The sequence below is a fragment of the Bidens hawaiensis genome, unplaced genomic scaffold (assembly GCF_021521415.1).
Source record: "Bidens hawaiensis isolate Kalapana, Puna unplaced genomic scaffold, B.hawaiensis_p1.1 tig00013295_1, whole genome shotgun sequence".
Lineage (NCBI taxonomy): Eukaryota > Viridiplantae > Streptophyta > Magnoliopsida > Asterales > Asteraceae > Bidens > Bidens hawaiensis.
The window spans coordinates 280,533-302,380 of record NW_027492125.1 but is presented as its reverse complement, the minus strand read 5'-3'; the positions used below and the strand labels follow the sequence as shown (position 1 = coordinate 302,380).

The window sequence follows — 21,848 nt, the reverse complement described above, 5'->3', positions numbered from 1 at the left end:
GCTCAAGCACAATTTTTCAGCTCGATTTTATGATCTAGCCGAGCCCAGAGTTTGCCATCGTGAACAACCGTAGCTCGATAATACATCTATCATCAACTTAAGCGACTTCATTACCATTATAGATGATCAGGGAGTTAGTGTACAAATACAAGGTACTATTGAATGTTATTTAAATATTTTTGTATATACTTTCATCTATAGATCTTTGAATGCATTTAATTAAATTAATATATAAAGTCCGTTGAGAATGCGTGTGGGGTTGTTGGAAAGAAGAAACCAGACCCGCGTGATTTTAATGGTCGACATGTTTTACATCACATGCCAATTTCAGACGCTTCTGTTTATAATACACAGGGTTCATTTGCAATTTTGCTAATCCTTCAAGGTCTTATTTGAAAGTTCTATTGACAAAGGAAAAAAGTACAAAACACGGCACACTTTGAGTTTGAGCCACACAAATGCTAGGCATGGGACACGTGGATAAATCAGGAGCACACAATAAGTCAAGACAAATATTATTAGCCAAAATAATGTTGTTTTTTTAATATTTGAATTACTTTTATCTGTTTATGTTTATGGTAGAACTAAATATGCAAAGTGCAAACTACTTATGTTTTGTTGTTTATGTGAATACCTATAAATAAACTTATGTTACTTTACATATTTTTTTTGTTTTCTACAAGATTATATGTAACTCCAAATAAAGCATAAATACGACACAAATACAATTATGTTTTTTTATTGTCACGCGTAACTTGTTTAATAAATATGTTGTGTTCTGATTGAGAATTCAACCATCAACCGGTATAACCGTTTACAATGTGACCACAACTTGTCTATGTTTACAATGTACACAAATGTTGACTAGGTTGAGGTAAATTGGTATACGAGTCGTATTGTTTTACATAACTTAAGTAATTTCGTTATTTCTTTTACATAAATAAATATATGGTTTTTATTCAATTCATTGATTTAAACCGATCGTCTGTTAACATAAAACTGTTGCAAACCCTAATAATGTCTAGTTTTCATAAACTTTGAAAGTTAGAGAATTATATAAAATGAAATGAATCAAACTATATGCCTAAAGTAGAGATATATGAATACTTGTATTTTTATAGCTTAATATGACATTTAACTGGAATTAAAATATATACCTACGTACATTAACACTATGTTCCCGAGTTTCATTTAACAAGAGAAAAGAAAGGTAAGGAAAAAGAAAGGAAAGGACAGGAAAAAATGTGTTTTCATTTCGTGTTCCCGAGTTTAATGAAAAGAAAGGAAATTAAACATATTGTGTGTTCCCGAGATGGAAAAGAAAGGAAAAGAAACTTGCATTTTTACTATTATACCCTTTGAACTAAAGCTTTCAACCCTTCAACAATATTTGCACCTGCGCATTCTTGCTCACCTTTGGCCTCATGGCAGGTCATGCACAAATTAACACCTGCACATTCTTGCTCACCTTTGGCCTCATGGTACCTGTCATGCACAAGTTACCAATATAGAACGTTATCACACAACACAATATTTAAAACAAAGATAAGCATTATATCAAAAACCAATGTTAATTATTACTTGGATCTATTTGAGTGTATGTTAGATGTTTGTCTAGATGAATCATGAATCAGTTTGAAGTAGTGTACTTTATTTGTTTAATTAAATTAGTTTTTCGTTATATAATGCCATTTACTTTAAGGCCTTATAAGGTCAAACCGTGAAACCAAACCGTTAGTAACGGTTTGGCTTGGTTCGGTTTTTATGTTCAACGCTTCGGTTTTAGATTTTGATTATCAAAAACCGTTAATAACGGTCCGACTCACAAACACCCCAAGCATATATGCTTCAAAATACCACTAAAGAATTATAAAGCAAGATTTAAGAGAATTGGTGGTATTTTTTCGGTTTGTTTTAGTTTCGGTCCATAATGAACGTAACGAAAACTGACCGAATGTCGGTTTTGTTTCTGTTCTTTTTTATTATTTTGTTTTAGTTACGGTACCATGACGAATGTGACGGAAACTTATTGAATTCGCGTATACTCGCGGCGTTTTATTTCAGTTCTAGTATCGTAACGAAAACCGACTGAATGCTGATTTTGTCGGGCGATGGTTGGGGCGAGAAAGAGGTGGAACACCGCCCCCCCCCCCCCCCCCGACGATATTTGGGCGAAAAGGGGCGGGGGCTATTTGTCGCCTGAAAAGTTTGAAGAATATTAATATATTATTAATATGTGTGTGTGCAATATATACACATATATATATACTAGGGTATAGCCTGTGTTACACACGGGTAAAAAACATATCAACAAGCATAACAAATTTAAACAACAAATTCATGCATAACTAAGTTATTGAATAAGTGTTACCTTAAATTTAATCTTCAGATTCTAAAGAGTTTAAAAGATCATCAAAATTTGATTCATAGTTCTCACACTCTAACAACCATTTTACCTTCTCGCTAACTTTATTTTCCAAATCCAAAAGTGCCCTTTCTTTTCTAACATTAGCAATATTCAAGTGATTCAAATCTCTTAAAAAAACATAGATTCTAATATTGATTTAAGATAGTGCCCGTGTTACACGCGGTGGAACATATTTAAAACATAGTATATTTGTAACATCATATAAATTTAATCAAATGCAAATGCTGTACTTATAAATAAATGATATATTTCAATATTGTTCCAAATGATAGTATTTGAACCAACAATATTGTAACATCCCGAAATTTCTAAAAATAATATTTAATATATTATTTATTTATGATGGAAAAGTTTACTTGAGTTAGTAGAGAATTAATAAAATATTAAGGATGGAAGGATAAGTAGGCTAATTAGATGGAGTTAATTATGGACCAAAAAGGAAAAATGGGCCTTAAGTCCATGGGCTTCAGGGAGTATAAATACCCCTTAAAACCCTAATCCTTTCCATTTTCATACATCTCTACACCATAGCCTCCACCATCAAAACACACACTTAACCCAATTCTCGTTTTTGAGAAAACCACCCACAAAGACACAAAGATTCCTGGAGATCTAGTTGTCGGATCGGTCCCAAATTTTAACTGAGTGTTCATGGTATATAAATGAAGATTCCCACCGATTAGATCTTCGATCAGAGGTCGGGAAGTACGGTTTTTATCAGCATAACCGCAGCAGCTCAAAATGAGGATTTCTGGCCACTGTTTCACTATTCCGGCGACTGTAGCGGTGGTTTCCAGCGAAGGTGAGCTGATGGGTTCGTAGATCGGGACGAGATGGTTCCGTGGCCGCTTGAATCACTCAAATCGGAGTTCGTTTGATATGGTTTTGAGTATCTCGAGTGATTTCAAACAAAAACCTCAAAGTCAGCCGAGCTCAGTTAAAGAATGGATTTACAACTATCGGAGGAAGAAGCAGAGTTCAGGTGAGTTTCTAGCCCCATTTCCTTGTTATGTTTTCGCGGCTGTGTGCATACTCGATGTGAAGTGTGAATCACTTACCTTAAGTGGTAAGTGTATGCTATAGATGTTATTCGAGGTAGCTATTATATAATACTTGTCAGTGCGTGAACGATCTTCGGATATTGCATGCATCGTCAAGGATAGTGATAGTTAAGTGGTTATTAGTGTGTATGAATGCTATGATGTAACTTGGTTATTATGTAAATGATGTAATGATATGAAGTGTGTTGTAAACAAGTAGAGGTAGAGTGTGTTAGAAGTAGCAAAAGTCTAGTAAGAGTGTTAGTGGCATGACGAAAGTACGTGGTAGGGTAAGCCTATACGTGACTTCGTTATTAAAGTGGCAAAGTGGCATAACGTTATACGTTATTAAAGTGGCAAAGTGGCATAACGTTATTCGTTATTAAAGTGGCTAAGTGGTAGGGGTAAATAAGAGGTTAAGTGGTAAGGTGAGCAGGTTAGATAGTGGACTATGTGTCTTCGGATACGTATATGATGCATGTAGTGGTTGTATGACAAGTTTCTTGATTAAATAGAACTCACTCAGCGTAGCTGACTTTTAGTATGTACGCAGGTGAGCTGATTGTAGAGTTACATGAGGACGACACATGGCATGGATTGAATGACTGGCATCTAAAGTAAGAAGAAAAGATGTTTTAAATATAATGTTTTGTGTTTTGGTATCAAATAAAAGATTAAATGTTTTGTAATAAACGGTTAAAGTTTTATATTCCGCGAAAGTTTTGATTAACTCTGATTTGTAGAACTGTGTTTATGAGTAAATCCGACGCTAAAGTAGGGCTACCGGGAATGGGGCCTTACAAATATATTTTAAACCCGAGTAATATTTAAAACGAAAGTACGAAATAATTCGTAGTAGTTGTAGAGATTATGATATTGGATTTAAAATTGAAATAGATTGTAAGATAATTTTGAATTTCGATTTGTTATTATTAAAGTCTATAACTTATTTTTGTAAAGTTCATATAAATGTTGAAAATTATAGTCAAATCATTATTCATTATCATTATTATAAAATAAAGTCTAAATCATATACCAAAGATGCATACAATTACCGAAAAGTTAATTTGAATTTGTAATTTATATATACAATATTGTATATTGTATACAATTACCAAATATATTTTTTATATATACAATATTGTATATTGTATATATTGTATATGACCCTTAAGTTATTAACCTTTATAAACACAATTACATTAAGTTGTTTAAATGTAACAATATAGTCAAAATTTAAATGTATATAAAATAATATATTTTAGTCAAATCATTATTATTAATATGAACCATTAATTATAAATTAATGGTTAATCATATAACAAAAATGTTTATAATTACCATATTCAAAGCATTAACCTCCACTGACCTTAAATATGTAAGGTGAAATTTGAGTGTGTGATCAATTTTATAACTATCCATTACATATATTTATTTATGTAAGATATAATATAAATAGAAACAATAATAAACTTTTGAAATTAGAATATAAATAGTAATCAGATAGTTTTGTAAATTATCAAAATAAGGTAATATTCAATATTGATGTTAATTAAAGTGTGATTGGGATAATTAAAGTATTTAAATTACAATATTCATGTTAATTCGGTTATTTAAACAAATAAGGAAAGTCAAACTAAATAAATTGTATTAATGTGATAATTAAATATGTACATGAATATACATGATTATTCAAAAAATAAATACAAATCAATATAAAAAAATACATCTCATAAAGTCATCCTCAATCCGTGAAATTAGATAATATGAGTGGGACAATAATCTGAAATAATAAAATCGAATATTAATATTGATATTATGGATTATTTTAATTATAATTAATAACCAAAAAATTTTAAAGGTGTTATCGGAAAAACGAAATCGTGAGAATGACCACGGTATTTCGGATTTTTCCGTAGAATTTAAATTGAAATTATGTTGTATGACTCGTGAAATTCACCTGAAATTATAAAGTAGAATATTAATGTTGATGTTATGAAACATTTGATAATTTATAACCGAAAATTTTAAATGTCTTACCGGAAAATAACAAATAATGATAATAACCATGGTATCTCCGTTTTTTATTAAAAAACTAAAATCAAATATTCCGTAAATCAATCGGGCAAATTACCTTAAATAATAAAGTTTTGTTATAACATTGATATTATGGAATATTTGAATTATAATTTATAACCGGATAATTTAAATGTGTCTTACCGGAAAAACGAAATAATGATACTGAATATGGATGAAGCTGATTTATATTTAGAACTTAGAAGAAAAACATGTATAACAAAAAAACAGGAAAAATATTAAACTTCAAATAAATATAAAACACCCATTGTTATAGGTATAACACATAAACGGAAAATTTACCGGAATAACGCAAATATGTAGAAATATTAGCTTCCTCGACGTTTTTAATTTAGAACCTAAACTGATTTAAAAAAAATCAGTTAACAATGAAAATACAGATAAAAAGGTCAGATCTATAATAACCGGAAGAAAATATGATGTTGCCGGAAAAATATATAAACTTGCCGGAAAATCACATTGTTGGCCATTAAAGTATAATATATAACCTTACCGGAAAATGATTAATCTCAATATACATTACCGGAATATAAAAGATGGTGGATGGTGGAGTTAGTAAGCTGTGAGAGAGAGAGAGAGAGATTAAAATGATTATGATGGAAAATTATAAGGTTTAAATAGTGTGTGAGATGACACGTGCCAGAATATTAGAGCACATGAGAATGAAAACATGCTGACTGGATTGCACATGTGGACAGCCTAGAAGAAGGCTAGGCGCCACACGACACAAAAACGCCCCAATTTGTAGCCCTCCACTACGCATAGGCTAAGTACCGATTTCTCCCAATTATTATTCATTGGTTGATGACATGATATAGGATGTATAACCAGAAATCCAAACAAGCGCAAGTGAATTAACGAGAGGAGGTAGGTATAAGTTGAGGAGTGAAGGAGTCTGATTGGGTCCCACCGCCATAAATAAAACCAATACCTCTCTTTCTCTCACCAATTCCATTTCACCATCCATCTAGAGAGAGAGAGAGAGAGAAGAAACACATACCACTTTCTCTCTCTAAACTCTCATCCATGGACTCCAACTCCGTCAAGGTCTCACCACTCGACCTCGTCACGGCGTTACTTAACGACGCATCGATGCCGTTATCCTTAATCATGGAGAACCGTGAGCTGATGATGGTGCTCACCACCTCCGTTGCGGTGCTGATCGGATGCGTCGTCGTTATGGTCTGGCGGAGATCGGCCACCAAGAAGGTTGCTGAGTCGCCGGTGGTGGTGGTCCCCAAGAGAGTGGTGGAGGAAGAGGAGGTGGATGATGGCAAGAAGAAGGTTACCGTGTTCTTCGGGACGCAGACGGGAACTGCTGAAGGTTTTGCCAAGGTGATGATGGGTTTGGTTTAGTTAATTATCAGCAACGAACGAGCGTTTTGTACCGAGTGTCGGTACTGGTATTTTTAATGGTACCCGGGCCGATTAAACACGCAATTGGTTTTAAATTAGGGATGAGCGTTTTGTACCGTGTATAGAGGTACTGGTAGTGGTACACGGTTTTTAATGTTTTCGGTATCGGTTGCTTTGGTTTATTTATATTTTGATATTTTTAATTGTACCGGTACCGATCAAACACAATTGGTTCTAATTAGGGATGAGCATTTGTACCGAATATATGGGTAACGGTACGGGTACTCGGTTTTTAATAGGAAATATATAGGTAGTTTTTAATGTTTCGGTCTAGGTACTTTTGGTTTAGGTGTTTTTCGATATTTTTGATGGTACCGGTTCTGATCGAACACAATCTGTTCGATTTTAAATGTTTTCGGTATTGGTACTCGGTTTTTAATGTTACGGTATTGATGCCCTTTGGTTCTGGTTTTTATTGGTATTTTCAATTGTACCGGTACTCGGTTTTCATGTTTTTGGCATCAGTATTTTTTGGTATTTTCAATGGTACCGATACTCGGTTTTTCATGTTTCCATCGGTATTTCCAATGGGAGCAGTAGTCGGTTTTTCATGTTTTCGGCATCAGAACCTTATGTCTAGGTATTTTTAGTGGTACTGTTGTCTATCGGTACCGCACGGAAAAAACCGGTACGGTTGTATGGTATATTTTTTTAATTGTTTTTGGTATCGGTATTTTTCAGCATAGTCCCGGTATGGTGCTGATGTCATCACTACTTTCAAAAATTCAATTATGGATGATTTTAGTGTTGTTGACATGATTTATTATTGTTGTGTAAAGGCACTTGTGGAGGAAGCTAAAGCTAGATATGAAAAGGCAGTGTTTAAAGTAATTGATTTGGTGAGTATTTGACTTTACTTTACAGATATGAAATTAGATGCACATGTTCTGATCAGATTCTTTGATTCATAAAAGTTTGAACCATTTAATTAAATTGAATTTGTTATCCAAACTGTAGGATGATTATGCTGCTGATGATGATGAGTATGAGGAGAGACTAAAGAAGGAATCTTTGGCTTTTTTCTTTTTGGCTACGTAAGCCTGCCATTTAATTGCTATGTTGTTGGAACTTTTTAAGTCAAAAGTTATTTATTGATAAACAATTAAACATTAAATTGTTATGATATTTATATAACTGTATAATATAATATAAGGGGTGGTGGTAGATGAGTATTTATTGAATGAATTTGTTTATGATGTTGATTGTGTAGGTATGGAGATGGCGAGCCAACGGATAATGCTGCTAGATTCTATAAATGGTTTACTGAGGTAAACGTCATGCGATTAGTAGATCCATTATTGTATTTAACTAGAATTTGCATGTTGATTTAAAATTTTTTGTTACTTGTTTAGGGCAAACCTAAAGGAGAATGGCTTAATAAGCTTCAATATGGAGTGTTTGGCCTTGGTAACAGACAGTACGAACATTTTAACAAGGTACAATTTAGTATGATGCTGTATGTGTTTTCCCATACCTCGTCAGGTACATTACAGAAGATCTTCCCGTATCGTACGGACTGCCTTATTTGGGCGGGAGTATTCCCCCTTCCGCCCTTGTGCGGGATTGTTCCCGGCTTTGCTCATTCCCTCAGGTGACACTGAGTGGTTGAGAGCTAAGTGCCTTGTGCGTGTAGCCTTGCTGCGCGGGTGGCCTTCCCTGATGGCTTGTATCCGAGGCTGCGGGGACAGGCGGAGTCCTTCACCATTGGGAGGCATTTCCTGCGGGACCAGCTTGCGTACTGCGCGTAAGGACGTCACGTCTCTGAGCATGGTTGGTCCTGCGGATCCAGTTGGTTTCTGCGCAGACGTTCCTCTTCAAGGTGAGTCTTGCGGGTCCAACTGGACTCTGCTGGGACCTACCTCTTCAAGTCCCCCCAGTCCAATGTTCTTCTCATGAGTGTTTAATAAAGTGAGGTGAACTTTTGGACTTGAGCAAAGGGTTTTGAAAAAGGGTTTTTTAAGGTTTTCCATGTGGATTCCTCCCGCGGAAGTCCTTGTCACTTGCAAAAATTCCCGAGTTTCCTGCATGGTCTTTGGGTATGATGCGGGTAGGTCTGTAACCTCCTCGCAAGTCAGGAGCATTGAGTCCCACTTGTGTGAATTCTCCATCAGGTTTTGGTAGTTTTGAACATAGTGATCAATTATGTTAAAACCACCAATTCCATCCTGGAGCTTCAAACAGCGTAGTTCTCGACGTTCCCGCTATGCGGGGATGTTATTTCCGTTTCCGCAAGCATTGCCTAGAAGATCCTTCTTGGTTTCAATTCCCAGCGGAGCGCTAGGTATGTGAAGGGTTTTGCCTTAACACTGTACCTGCGCTCGTCTTACGGTTACTTTACTTCCAAGGTATTCCTGGCGTCAATTCCCTGCGGGTGCTAGGTATGTGAAGGGTTTTGCCTTAACACTGTACCCGCACCCGTCTTATAGTTACTTGGTTGCCGAGGTACTTGGCTTCAATTCCCTGCTGGTGCCAGGTATGTGAAGGGTTTTGCCTTAACACTTTACCCGCATCCGTCTTACGGTTACTTGTTCGCCAAGGTTCTTGGCTTCAATTCCCTGCGGGTGCTATGTATGTGAAGGGTTTTGCCTTTACACTGTACCCGCATCCGTCTTACGGTTACTTGTTCGCCAAGGTAAGGGGTATTTTCCCGCCTACTTTTTAATCTTTTTGAATTTTAAATTTTGAAATTCGAAGAGTTGGTGGAAGGATAAGAACAGTCCAAAACTCTGAAACGTCGTGCGACGGTTTCTTCTGACTGTGTCAGATCGTGCAGGAAGTTATGGTGACGTGATAGTACATGGTCATTCCAGACGCTTTTTCAGGCGCGTGGGCGCGATTTTTCGGGCGCGTGGCCGCGAAATTAATGGTACGCGTCCTGTCAACAGCTGTTGCCAGCTTGCTTTTTGCCACGTGTCATAGTTTCATTCCACCTTCGATTTCTCTCTCCTCCGCATTAATTTCATCGCATTAATTGCGATTAGTATATAAAGGGGGAGAGGGTTCTTTGTAATCCACACTTTCACTCTTCTCTTCATCTCTTAAGCGATTTCCGGCGAATACTCCCCTTTTCAGGCAAGCATTCTCCCGAAATCGTTTTCTTCTTTCCTTCACAAGATGTCGTCTCGTGATGTTGAATCCATAGCCGATGGCAAGAGTACTGCTGGTGAGTGCCAGTGTGCTCTGCCTGGCGATCTGTACCGGTATGTCGTCAGGAAGTTCATGCTCGAGTCTCTCGAGCCTGAGTTTCCTAAACCCCAGCATACTGTGTACGATGCCCCCAGAGGCAAGATCGGGGTTTATGCAGCATTCTTTGTTTATGGGAATCTTAGGTTCCCATTGACAAAGTTTGTTTACCGTGTCCTCGAGAGGCACGGTGTTCATTTGACCGAGTTGCACCCGATGGCGATCGCGAAGATTCGCCACTTCGAGTGGGTTTGCCGGATTTTGGGTGTTGAGCCCTACGTTGACCGCCTGATGACCTTCTACACTTGGAGGTGCATCCAGGGGTGGTACACGTTGACAACCCGAATCAAGGGTTTAAAGATCTGCGCGACCGAGCTCAGTCTTCGCTCGTGGAAGCGGGAGTTCTTCTTCATATCCGCTCGCGCCATCCCCATTGCCATGAAGTTTAAGAATGGGCAAGCTCTCCCAAGCCTTCACGCCTCCAACTACCAGGAGGCGGAATGGTTTGCGAAGATATCTCGGGTCCAATCTCCGGTTTACCGGTTTGCGGAGTCCGGGATGGTGATGCTGGGGATGAGCCGGGTGTGTAAGGAAGCTGATGCGCGCAAGATTCCGATCGTCCTCGAATACGGTTCGAACTCTGTTCCTTACGGTATGCCTTTTTCCCTTTTGTTGATTTTGAATTTCTTCTAACTTCTTTCCTGTTTATTTCAGAGGGGAACGACTTGCAGTCGCTCCTAAACCCGCGGGAGGCTGACAGTCCCGCACGGATGGGTACTCGCGCTCTAGATGAGAACGAGTTGCCCATCCTAGAACAAACGGCGGATCGGTTCGTGGAGGTCTATCCGCAAGGCCATGAGATCCTTAGCGCCCGTCGGCCAGGTAAGGCGCTCTTCGACCCTCGACCCCTCAATGTTGAAACCTCTGCTGGAATTCCTCTAATCGTATGTTCTGATGAGGAATCCGCAGATGGTCCTCCGTTGGTGCGGAAGAAGAAGGCTGCCGGCGGGAAGGGGAAGGAGAAGGTGGCCTCCACAGCCGATCAAGCGCCTCGGTCTGACTCGGAGACCGAGAGCGAAGAAGTGGCGTGGAATCCCGTTGGTGATAAGACCGCCGCTCCGGAGGCTGCGACGATTGTCACCTCCGGAGAGCCAAGGATGACAACGGTAACCGGCGCGAAGAGGCCGGCTCCATCGGGTTCATCCCCGCCCGTCCGTACTTTCAAGCTCAAGAAAACCCGTAAGTACATTGTCTTTAACTTTTATCTTCTTTGTTTGATATCGTTAACACTTATCTTCTTTACGCAGGCGTGGATGTTGACGCATTCCAGGGTGGAGTGCAGAGTAGTACCTCCCCGCCAATGACGGTAGGCTTGGTCAGCCTACCTGAGGCGTCGACCCAGGCGCCTGCGCCTGCTTCCGCTGGTTCAGTTGCTCACTCCTTTGAGCCGACTGTTCCAGCTGAGATGACGTCACCGCCGGTAGTGAGTGCGATTTTTACAGCATCTTTCACTGAGCCGGCGGTTACAATTGCTGCGGATTCCGCGGCAGCGACTGCGGCGGCTGCTACGATGCCCCCGCCATCGGCAACGACTGCCGGTCCATCAGGTACGCATGGGGCTTCCCGCCAATCTTTGCCACCTTCCCATCTGCCTGACCTCTTGGATGGATTTCCTTTGGGTTCAGGTGATGGGTTCGGCGGCTATTGGCCTGTGATTGACCCTACAGGTGCGTAGGGTTCTTTCGGCCCTTTTCATATTTTTACTTATCATCTTTTCCTAACTCCTTTATGTTTTTTGCTGTGTCGGATTCCAATGAAGTGTATGTTCCACGATGGAACATTCGCCGAGGAACAACCCTTCGCACCCCTGTGGAGTGCGTGGAATGAGCTCGTCACGCTGCTCCTAGTGGTGCGTTGGGGGAAGCCATGGCTAGCTACCAGGAGGGTAGGCTAACCAATGAGCTTCGGGTTCTCCTAGCTCGGATGCAGCCGCGCGTCGAGCTGCTTTGTCGTGAAAACGACAAGTTAAAAGCAGCTCGCCTTAAAGAAGTTGCTCAGGCGCGGGCCATCCGGGAGGAGAACCAAAGGCTTTCCGCTGTAGCTGCGGAAAAGGAGAAGGCCTTCAAGGCCCTTGAGGTTGAAGTTCAGGCACGACTCGAGGCCCGTTCCAAGGCTGCCCAAGTTGTTAATGAACAGCTTCGGCTGGCTAAGGAGACTGCGAGGAACGCAACCGAGAGGGCCACCAAGGCTGAAGCTGTTGCCGAGCCTCTACGCGTGGAGAATGAAGAGCTTAAAGCCAAATTAGAGGCTCTCCAGCAGGCTCATGATGCCTTGGCGATGGAGGACGCGAAGAAGCTTCAAGAGATCCTGGACCAGAGGGGCGTGCTTGACCATACTGAGCGGAAGCTAAAGGGCGTCGAAGAGGCTGCTGCAAAGGAAGTGTTGCTTGCCAACCTTAATAAAAGTGAAGCCGAACGCGCCTGTACCCAAGCTCAAGCCGCCCTCCAAGAAGCTCTGGTTGCCAAGGAATGGCTTCTTCGAGAAGCGTTGTCTCAGGTAAGTCTAACTTCATGTCTTCACGCTTTTCCTTATAAATAGAAAAGGTTCTGACACTTGTATTTTTCTTTGTAGGTTGTGCATCGGGTCTTCTCAGAGACATCTTACGACGATGCTATGAGCGCAGCCCTCAACGCTTCTCACGAGGATGGGGAAAAGGCCGGTTTCCTGCTTGGTCTAGGGTTCGTTGAGAAAGGCATCCCGCCTTCCAACTTCCCTTTATTCGATGTAGATACTGAAGCCATATATGACCAAGCAGTAAATCAATACGCCGCCTTCCCGCATCCGGTGGTGGAGAAGGTAAACGAAGTTGCTGCTGCTGATGATGGGCTAGCTATCCTCAAAGCTTTCCTTGAACTGCCACGCTCTTCTGATGGGGCTGGTCCAAGTGGAAGTGGCCCTGAAGCCTGATCCTGAAGATCCCTTCCCGCTGCTAGGATAGATTTAGCTTGAATAGATTTATTTTCTTGTAGGCGGGTAGTTACTCGGCCATTCTTGTAATCAATATTTATGAAATATAAATCTTTGTGCGGCTAAGACCGCTTCTTCCATTGGATTCCTTGCTTTATAAACGTTATATGATTTGCATACTTTAGTTTGAATTAGCAATTTTCCAAGTGTTTTAGAATAAGTTAACCTTTGAACGTGGTAGATAGGTGTGAAGTTTTGCTTCCTCTTACGTGATTGTGCGGGTAGAACCGTCACTTGCACTTAGTAGGATGGCTAAACTTTACCTGCGTCTAACCTGCGTGTAGGTTTTCCTCATCTTTTTGAGGATAAGTTAACCTTTGAACGTGGTAGATAGGTGTGAAGTTTTGCTTCCTCTTCCGTGATTGTGCGGGTAGGACCGTCACTTGCACGTAGTAGGATGGCTAAACTTTACCATCTGACCTGCGTGTAGGTTTTCCTTATCTTTTTGTTAGAAATTGTCTTGAACCGTTCGACGCGCGGTTGTCAATAGGTTAGTGTTCAGTTCCCTTTTTCATGATTCATGCGGATAGACCGGCACTTTCATTTAATGGGAGGACTGAACTTTTCCCCTTCGACTGACCTGCGTGAAGGTTTGTCGTTTTCTGGGTTTATGCGGGTTTTGCTGCCTTCCCCACGCAACGACTTTCCACGTATTTATGCGGTGAAAACCGGCATATCCGTGTTGATAGTTCATAAAAATGTAAAATCATCAGCGTCAATGTTTTAAGGAGAATCGATTCCATTAGAAGTGGCTCTTGGCCTTTTCTTTACAAATTTGGAATTGATTTACATGCAAACTGTGTAAATGAGCTCCCTTCCATGTTGTTGGGATGGGAGTGCCATCGAGCCGATACGCACCTGGTTCGGGATCTCGTTCTTTACGCAGCATGTAGTCTCCACATTGAAGCTGGAATTTTATTCGTGTTTTCCCCAGCTGGGGTTCTACACGCATCAGCCTGCTCAGCGTTCATTGCGCCACGAGGTGCGCGAGCGTCCCATCTCTGACGAATGCTTCGACCATGTCCTTCACGTCTATGCATTCTTCGGTGTTGTGGCCTTTGTCCTGTGAAAGTCACAGTACTTGCTCCGATCAGCATTGTGGCGATGTCGGATTATTTGAGGCTTTGGCCATGGGAGCTCCTCGGTGGCGAATATCTCGGTGACGCTTTTGGTGAGCGGCGTCCATCTGGAGTTCTTGTTGGACTGTACGTTATCCCTTCCGCCTAACCGATGCTGCAAGCCGGATGAGGTGTCAAAGTTTACCCTTGACTGCCAAATGCCTAGCTTCCGCTTTTTGTTTAATCGGGCGGTAAGGACGTTCTCTTCCCTTGTTTTCTGGGTATAGAGGTTTGTGCTCTGTGGGAGATCTCTACCCAGTTGCTTTTCCGTTTCCGCAAATCGTTTAGCTGCTGTCATGATGGCATCCCATGTGGATGGCATGCCATCTTTACCCGTTAAGGTGCGGATGAGCTCTGGGTCGTTCGCGCCCTGAATAAAGGCAGCGCGAACAAGATCTTCACTGATGTTACCCAGACTTAGCTTCTTCGAGTTGAAGCGAGTGATGAAGTCCAGCAAAGATTCATCTTTTTCTCGAATGCACTTGAGGATTGTCCATTGCTCCTCAGTATACTTTCTTTGCTGGCTGAAGTGTTGGCTAAACTTCTGTTGGAAGTCAGCCCAGTCGTAGATGTGGTTGACCGGTAGACGATCGAACCACGCTCTAGCAGCCCCGACCAGTGTCATTTGGAACATGTAACACCATGTGGGTTCCGTCCAACTACTGACGGTTGCCCCCGCTATGAATCTGTTCAAATGATCATCTGGGTCGGATATACCATCATATGTGCCTATGCTGGTCATTTGTTTTGGCACTTTTTGGGGCAATTGCTTCCGCAATGTCCCTTGCAAATTTGGAAGTTCCCGCATTTGCAACGTTTGGTCTGAATGTTTTGGAGAAGTCTCGTGAACTTCCACCTGTGCTTTTTGGTTTGAAGGCTTGTCCAAAATGCCTTCTCGGTTGGGAATCCATTTCCTTACGCTTCCCTTTTGCCCTATGGCGAGGGTTCGCGTCGGAGTCGGATTCCTCCGAGTCATCCAAGTAATCCTTGAATTCGTCAGCATGTTGGACGGAGCGCAAGCGTTCGTCCAACTCGGCTTGGAATTCCCTCTGACGTGCCTCCGCCCATGCCTTAACTTCATCGAGTGTTTGGCGGGGGAGTCTTGTTCGTTTCTCTAACTGGGCATCGGTGAATCCCAGTGAGCGATTATTTACTGCACTTGCCCCAGCTTGGGTAGCTGGGGTAGTGTTCGTAAAATTTACTTCACTTGCCCCGGCTTGGGTAGCCGGGGTAGTGTTTGTAAAAACTGTGTTGCCGGTATCCCCCCCAGTAGCTGGGGTTGTGGTTACCGGAATTTCTTTAACCATCTTAGAAGTTTGAAAAAACTGGAGAAAAATGAAGTTCTAGCTTTATGCACGGATGGCGCCAATGAAGAAACACTAACCGGACCCCGGGCAGATTACAGGTAACCTGGGGGTTAGATAGATGTTTCCCACGAGGGGTTAGACCCTGAGAAGATGGTTCTTCTGATAACCTGCAAAACAGACACCGTGAGCTTGTCACTGAGAAGGGGGGGTTCCTCCTTGTGACCACCCTCCGGCGTGAGAATCAGACTAGATTGCTCTTTAAATATAAATGTATATTAAGAGATTGCTAGAGCAGATATCAGGTATAATATGATGATACAAGATAGGATATGATGATCATACCATTTGTGGTATTTATAGCCGAAGGTAGGTTTCCAAGGTGTGGCCGGCTGCAACAGTGTTCCTGTTCCACCAACAGTGGCTTACGCACGTGCCGTGCTGGTAGTTGGTGGGTAGGCAGCGGCTGATAGTGACCAGGCCGGCTGTGTACTATTCCTTTTCCACCAACTGGCGGCTACGCACGTGGTATGGCAGTAGTTGGTGAGTAGGCAGCGGCTAATAGTGACACAGTACAGGAGCATGCTGCTCGCCATACTGTTGTCAATAAGCTGTCGTATCTTTAGTCAGATCTTTTTCCCATACCTCGTCAGGTACAGTACAGAAGATCTTCCCGTATCGTACGGACTGGCTTATTTGGGCGGGAGTATTCCCCCTCCCGCCCTTGTGCGGGATTGTTCCCGGCTTTGCTCATTCCCTCAGGTGACACTGAGTGGTTGAGAGCTAAGTGCCTTGTGCGTATAGCCTTGCTGCGCGGGTGGCCTTCCCTGATGGCTTGTATCCGAGGCTGCGGGGACAGGCGGAGTCCTTCACCATTGGGAGGCATTTCCTGCGGGACCAGCTTGCGTACTGCGCGTAAGGACGTCACGTCTCTGAGCATGGTTGGTCCTGCGGATCCAGTTGGTTTCTGCGCAGACGTTCCTCTTCAAGGTGAGTCTTGCGGGTCCAACTGGACTCTGCTGGGACCTACCTCTTCAGAAGTATAATGTTATAAGTGTTCAGTTACACGTTATGCTATATTTAGCTTATTTTTTTTTAACTTTTTGTGATGTAGATTGCTAAGGTGGTTGATGATGGTCTTGCTGAACAAGGTATGCCATTACTTATCTAGTTTATAATGCAGGGGATGATAATTTGCACTTGTCTGCAAATGTTTGTTACTTTTAGATGTTTTAAATTAATTCAATGTGTATATGTTTTTACAATTTACAGGTGCTAAGCGTCTTGTTCCTGTTGGCCTTGGAGATGATGATCAATGTATTGAAGATGACTTCACTGCATGGTATTTAAAGAAATACATTTTTGATGTTTGTATTGAATTGTAAAAGTTCAACTACTAGTCAACAACAATTGCATGTAATGGTGAGTTTTAATATCGCATTAAACGCTTCTTCAGGAAAGAGTTAGTGTGGCCTGAGTTGGATCAAATACTTCGTGATGAAGATGATACAAGTGTTGCCACTCCTTACACAGCTGCAGTTAACGAGTACCGTGTTGTCTTTCATGAGAAACCAGACACGCTTTCTGAAGATAATATTACGACAAATGGTCATACTGTTCATGATGCACAACATCCATGCAGGTATCTTAACATTTTCAAATTTTAGTTTGTTATCTAATCTTATTATTACTTGATCGTCTTCCAAACCTGAGTACCTGACATAATTGTGCTTGATCAAAGATCCAATGTTGCTGTCAAAAAGGAACTTCATAGCCCCGAATCTGACCGGTCTTGCACTCATCTTGAATTTGATATATCTAATACCGGACTAAAGTACGTTCTTCGATTGGTATCTGATAGTTTGTTATGAATTGATGATGCCTTGTTATCAACCTCTCACATGAGCATATTTGTTTGCATCAGATATGAAACTGGGGACCATGTTGGAGTTTATTGTGAAAACTTGAGTGAAGTTGTGGACGAGGCTGAAAGATTAGTGGGTTTACCACCTGATACTTATTTCTCTATTCACACCGATAAAGAAGACGGGACCCCACTTGGTGGGGCCTCCTTGCCACCTCCTTTCCCTCCATGTACTTTGAGAAAAGCGTTGGCTCGTTATGCTGATGTTTTGAGTTCTCCCAAAAAGGTATTACCCCCTTTGTTTTGACCCGTGCAAACAGAACCTCTTAAATGGTGTTTGTCCAAAGATTTGTATTGTTTTTGTTATAGTTTGCAACCTTTTTTAAGTGGGCACAAAGGTCGCTTGTGGGCCACATACAACCTGACTAGCTCTGCTTTGACCCGTGAAAACACAAATTCTAAGTAATGTTCGTTCAAAGATTCACATTGTCTCTGTAAATGCGACTCTTTTTAAATGAGGAAAAAAGTTGTTTGTGGGTCAACACTCAAACCAACTCTGGCTCACTGTTTTGATCTGAACCTGTTGCCCCACCCGATTCGCCTTGATTTGACTCGTGAAAACACTATCTTTTAAATAGTGTTTTCAAAGATTGACATTGTTTCTGCAAAAGTTGTAACTTTTTTTTGAATGGACAAAAAGGTCACTTATGACTTAATTATGTTAAGACTCACCCCAGTTTTGACCTGTTCCAAAGTGGCCCTTTTTTGTCTTGACCCGTGCCACAAATGATCCTTTTTTGACCTGTTGCTAATCTATTAATCCAATTTCAGTCAGCTTTGCTTGCACTAGCTGCACATGCCACCGATCCCGATGAAGCTGAAAGATTGAAGTTTCTTGCATCTCCTGCTGGAAAGGTTCGACTTGATTTCTTAAATTATTACCTTAAAAGACATTAACTTGACAATGTCTATATACTCACTATATGGAGATTGATGTTATTTAATGGTTTTCAGGATGAATATTCTCAATGGATAGTTGCAAGCCAAAGAAGTCTTTTAGAAGTAATGGAAGCCTTCCCATCAGCCGAGCCGCCACTTGGTGTTTTCTTTGCATCCGTTGCCCCTCGCTTACAGGCCCGATACTACTCGATTTCATCATCTCCAAAGTAAGTAAATCATCAAATTCATTCAAAAATATAAATAAATCAAAATTTAAAATCATTTTGATATCAATACATGTTTTTTATTGTTTTGTGTTACAGGATGGCACCGAATAGAATTCATGTTACTTGTGCATTAGTTTATGAGAAAACACCAGCTGGCCGTATCCACAAAGGAGTTTGTTCAACCTGGATGAAGGTATTACTATTATTGTTTAGACTTGAATCATTTTAGTCCAAAAAAGAATATATTTAGCAAATCAAGGGCTGAGGTTTTATATTCTATAACCATTTTGGTTCCTGGTTCTATCTCAGTATGCTCACGTGCCCCAGACGTGAGGGGCATTTTAGTCCTTTTTTTCGCCAAGTTATAACACCTATCTCACGTCAGGGTTTAAGTTGATGGGTGTTTAAAATTAAATGGAAAAAAGATTGAAATGCCCCACATGTGAGGGGCACATGAGTATACTTAACAGCAATTGTAACTGGGTTAGGGCCAGGGACCTACATGCTTATAGAGTTTAAACCTCGTGTCCTGATTTGTTAAAAGATTCTTAATTGTTAAAGAGGGCAAATACAGGTACCAAAAGTCACGTTTTTAACTTTTACTTTGTATACTTGAAATTTATAATTTAAAATTTGTTTACAGAACGCGGTGCCTATGACGGAAAGTGAAGACTGCAGTTGGGCCCCTATATATGTTAGAACATCTAATTTCAGACTACCTTCTGACCCGAAGGTCCCTGTTATTATGATTGGCCCTGGTACAGGACTGGCTCCTTTTAGAGGTTTTCTTCAAGAACGGCTGGCTTTGAAGGAAGCTGGAACTGAGCTTGGTTCATCTGTTTTGTTCTTCGGTTGCAGAAATCGCAAAGTGGTATGTTTAAAAACATGTTTTACTGTTAAGTTAGGCATGTAAAAGAACATAAACGGGGGCTTGCTTTTGTTCATTCGTTAAACTTTAACCGAACAAATGAATGAACACCGACATTTTGATGAACGGATTTTCTTGTTACTATTCGTTTGTTAAGAAAATGAACGTGCTCGGATCGTTAATATTTTAAACTGAAGTAAATGAACGAATGTAAAACAAAGAAAACTATTGCGTTTGTTCTTTCGTTGAAGTAAATATTTGTTAAAAAGTTGTAAATGAATATGTAAAGGAACACATGAAAATGAACATATAGCGAACGTAAATAAACGAACATAAACAACTGTTAACGAACATAACACGTTTTCATGTTTGTTCATTTAGTGAAATGAGCAAAAAGTTATGCTCATGTTCGTTTGTTCATTCATTAAATAAACAAACGCTCTACTGGACGACTGGACGTTCACTTTGTTTACTAGCCTACTTTAATCCAATCGTTCCAATTTTTTTAATAACAAATTAGGTCAAATATGATTATAATAGTTATATTTTTCACCCTGGCAGCCCATTTGACCCGTTTCCTTTTAGCTAATTTATTTTTATATTTTTGACCCGTTCAGGATTTCATATACGAAGACGAGCTTAACAACTTTGTCGAGACGGGTGCTCTTTCCGAGCTAATCGTTGCCTTCTCCCGCGAAGGACCGACTAAGGAATACGTTCAACACAAGATGACTGATAAGGTGAACAATCTCTCTTATTTTTTTTATTTAGTCATAAAAATCTTTTTTAATACATATTTATAATACAAATTTGTCATGCAGGCTTCGGAAATCTGGAGCCTTCTTTCTGAAGGAGCATATTTGTATGTATGTGGTGATGCAAAAGGTATGGCCAAAGATGTACATCGGACCCTACACACCATTGTGCAAGAACAGGTATATTTTATTTTTAATATAAGTTATTTTGTGTTCATTTATTCATATACATATGGGATGGGGTAGGTTATATTATATATATGGTTGGAGTTGGCTGAGATGGTGACACATATAAATAATTTTATTGTGTTAAAACACTTTGGGGTCTACCATCTTGTTTTATGGACACCATCTTTTGAGGTGTCATTTTTAACTATAACAGTGATTTTCTTTTTTAGGTGTATCACCAAACTAAATTCACCTTTTTATTGGTCCAACAAATCTTTCTTTTTCATTATTGAGCCACCCATTTGAACGTTCATATTTATCTTTATCTATATAATTTAACTGAATATCGACTTTAACTTTAAATTTTATTCATTTTTTAAAAAAAAACGTCCACATTTCATTCCTTATATATACAATACATATAGTTTATGAATAATGAAAAATATGAAGAATGCGATAGAGCGAGGTTTTATTCATGTTTTTCGTATATTTTAAATATATGAAAGATAATCATGTAAATGCTCTGCGTGGATGGGCGGGTAGGATCACACACACTCTTATTGTACAAACTATTGAAAGTGAAGAAACAAAATTACACGGTGGCATTTCCATGCGCTACAACTAGCGTAATAATTAAACTACGAAGAATTTGTAGAGTATTAGCTTACTCATAAAACTATTGCGTAATTATTATTGTTATTATTATTATTATTCTAGTACATTTTTTATAGCATAATTATTTGATAGTTATTATTACTCTAGGGTACACATGTTTAAACTTGTTTGTATTTGATCCAAACACTCACTGTATATGGTACCCATTATCAGTTGTTTTGTCTATAAACCTAGCTATTGTATATAGCTAATGTTAACAACCATAACTTTGTTGATTTTAGGGATCACTAGACTCGTCAAAGGCAGAACTCTACGTGAAGAATTTACAAATGTCGGGAAGGTACCTCCGTGACGTTTGGTAAATAGACAGAACGCTAGAAACGTATCTGGGAAACTGCGTTTGTGGCTGTGAAGTGGAGAAATTCTTTAATATTCTTCTTTAATTTTTGTTACCCGTGGTTTGAAACTGTTGTTCTTTTCTGAATGTAATTCATAAGGGGAGAGTAATAATTTATACATAATATATATTTAGTAGTGACCGTTTAAAACTCACATTGTTATGGACTTGTTGTAATGATATTATCAAAAAGAAATTAGAACGCACTTAAAACTAGTGGGAATTACGTGGCGTATGGGTGATGAGATAATGGTGTCACCTATAAGTTACGTTCACCAGTCGTTGGTAACATAATATAGGAAAATAGATATAACAGAGTTTAATCTTTTGCAAAAAGTAGGTGAAGAGTAATATAAAATGTTGTACACTTGACCTGTACTGTAGGTAAAAGGTCCCTTCTGA

At 40.0% G+C, this 21,848-nt stretch overlaps 1 protein-coding gene across 1 annotated transcript; it reads left to right on the top strand.

Annotated features, from left to right (window-relative positions):
- The first annotated feature begins 6,591 nt into the window (after nucleotides 1-6,591).
- On the top strand, nucleotides 6,592-21,516 carry LOC143543751 (NADPH--cytochrome P450 reductase 1-like). Its single transcript, XM_077036003.1, has 17 exons — nucleotides 6,592-6,900; nucleotides 7,761-7,820; nucleotides 7,939-8,015; nucleotides 8,192-8,249; nucleotides 8,334-8,417; nucleotides 16,728-16,764; nucleotides 16,886-16,955; nucleotides 17,070-17,255; nucleotides 17,355-17,447; nucleotides 17,538-17,763; nucleotides 18,309-18,392; nucleotides 18,492-18,643; nucleotides 18,740-18,836; nucleotides 19,287-19,514; nucleotides 20,129-20,251; nucleotides 20,333-20,446; nucleotides 21,331-21,516. The coding sequence occupies exons 1-17, from the start codon at nucleotides 6,592-6,594 to the stop codon at nucleotides 21,409-21,411; spliced, it is 2,079 nt and encodes a 692-aa protein (XP_076892118.1). The 3' UTR covers nucleotides 21,412-21,516.
- The last annotated feature ends 332 nt before the right edge of the window (nucleotides 21,517-21,848 follow it).

Bases quoted from the DNA above. Each gene is read 5' to 3' on its own strand.
- LOC143543751 (XM_077036003.1), top strand. From the start codon at position 6,592: ATGGACTCCAACTCCGTCAAGGTCTCACCACTCGACCTCGTCACGGCG. The intron at 17,448-17,537 runs GTACGTTCTTCG...TGTTTGCATCAG, and splicing joins ATATCTAATACCGGACTAAA to ATATGAAACTGGGGACCATG. The intron at 20,252-20,332 runs GTGAACAATCTC...TTTGTCATGCAG, and splicing joins AACACAAGATGACTGATAAG to GCTTCGGAAATCTGGAGCCT.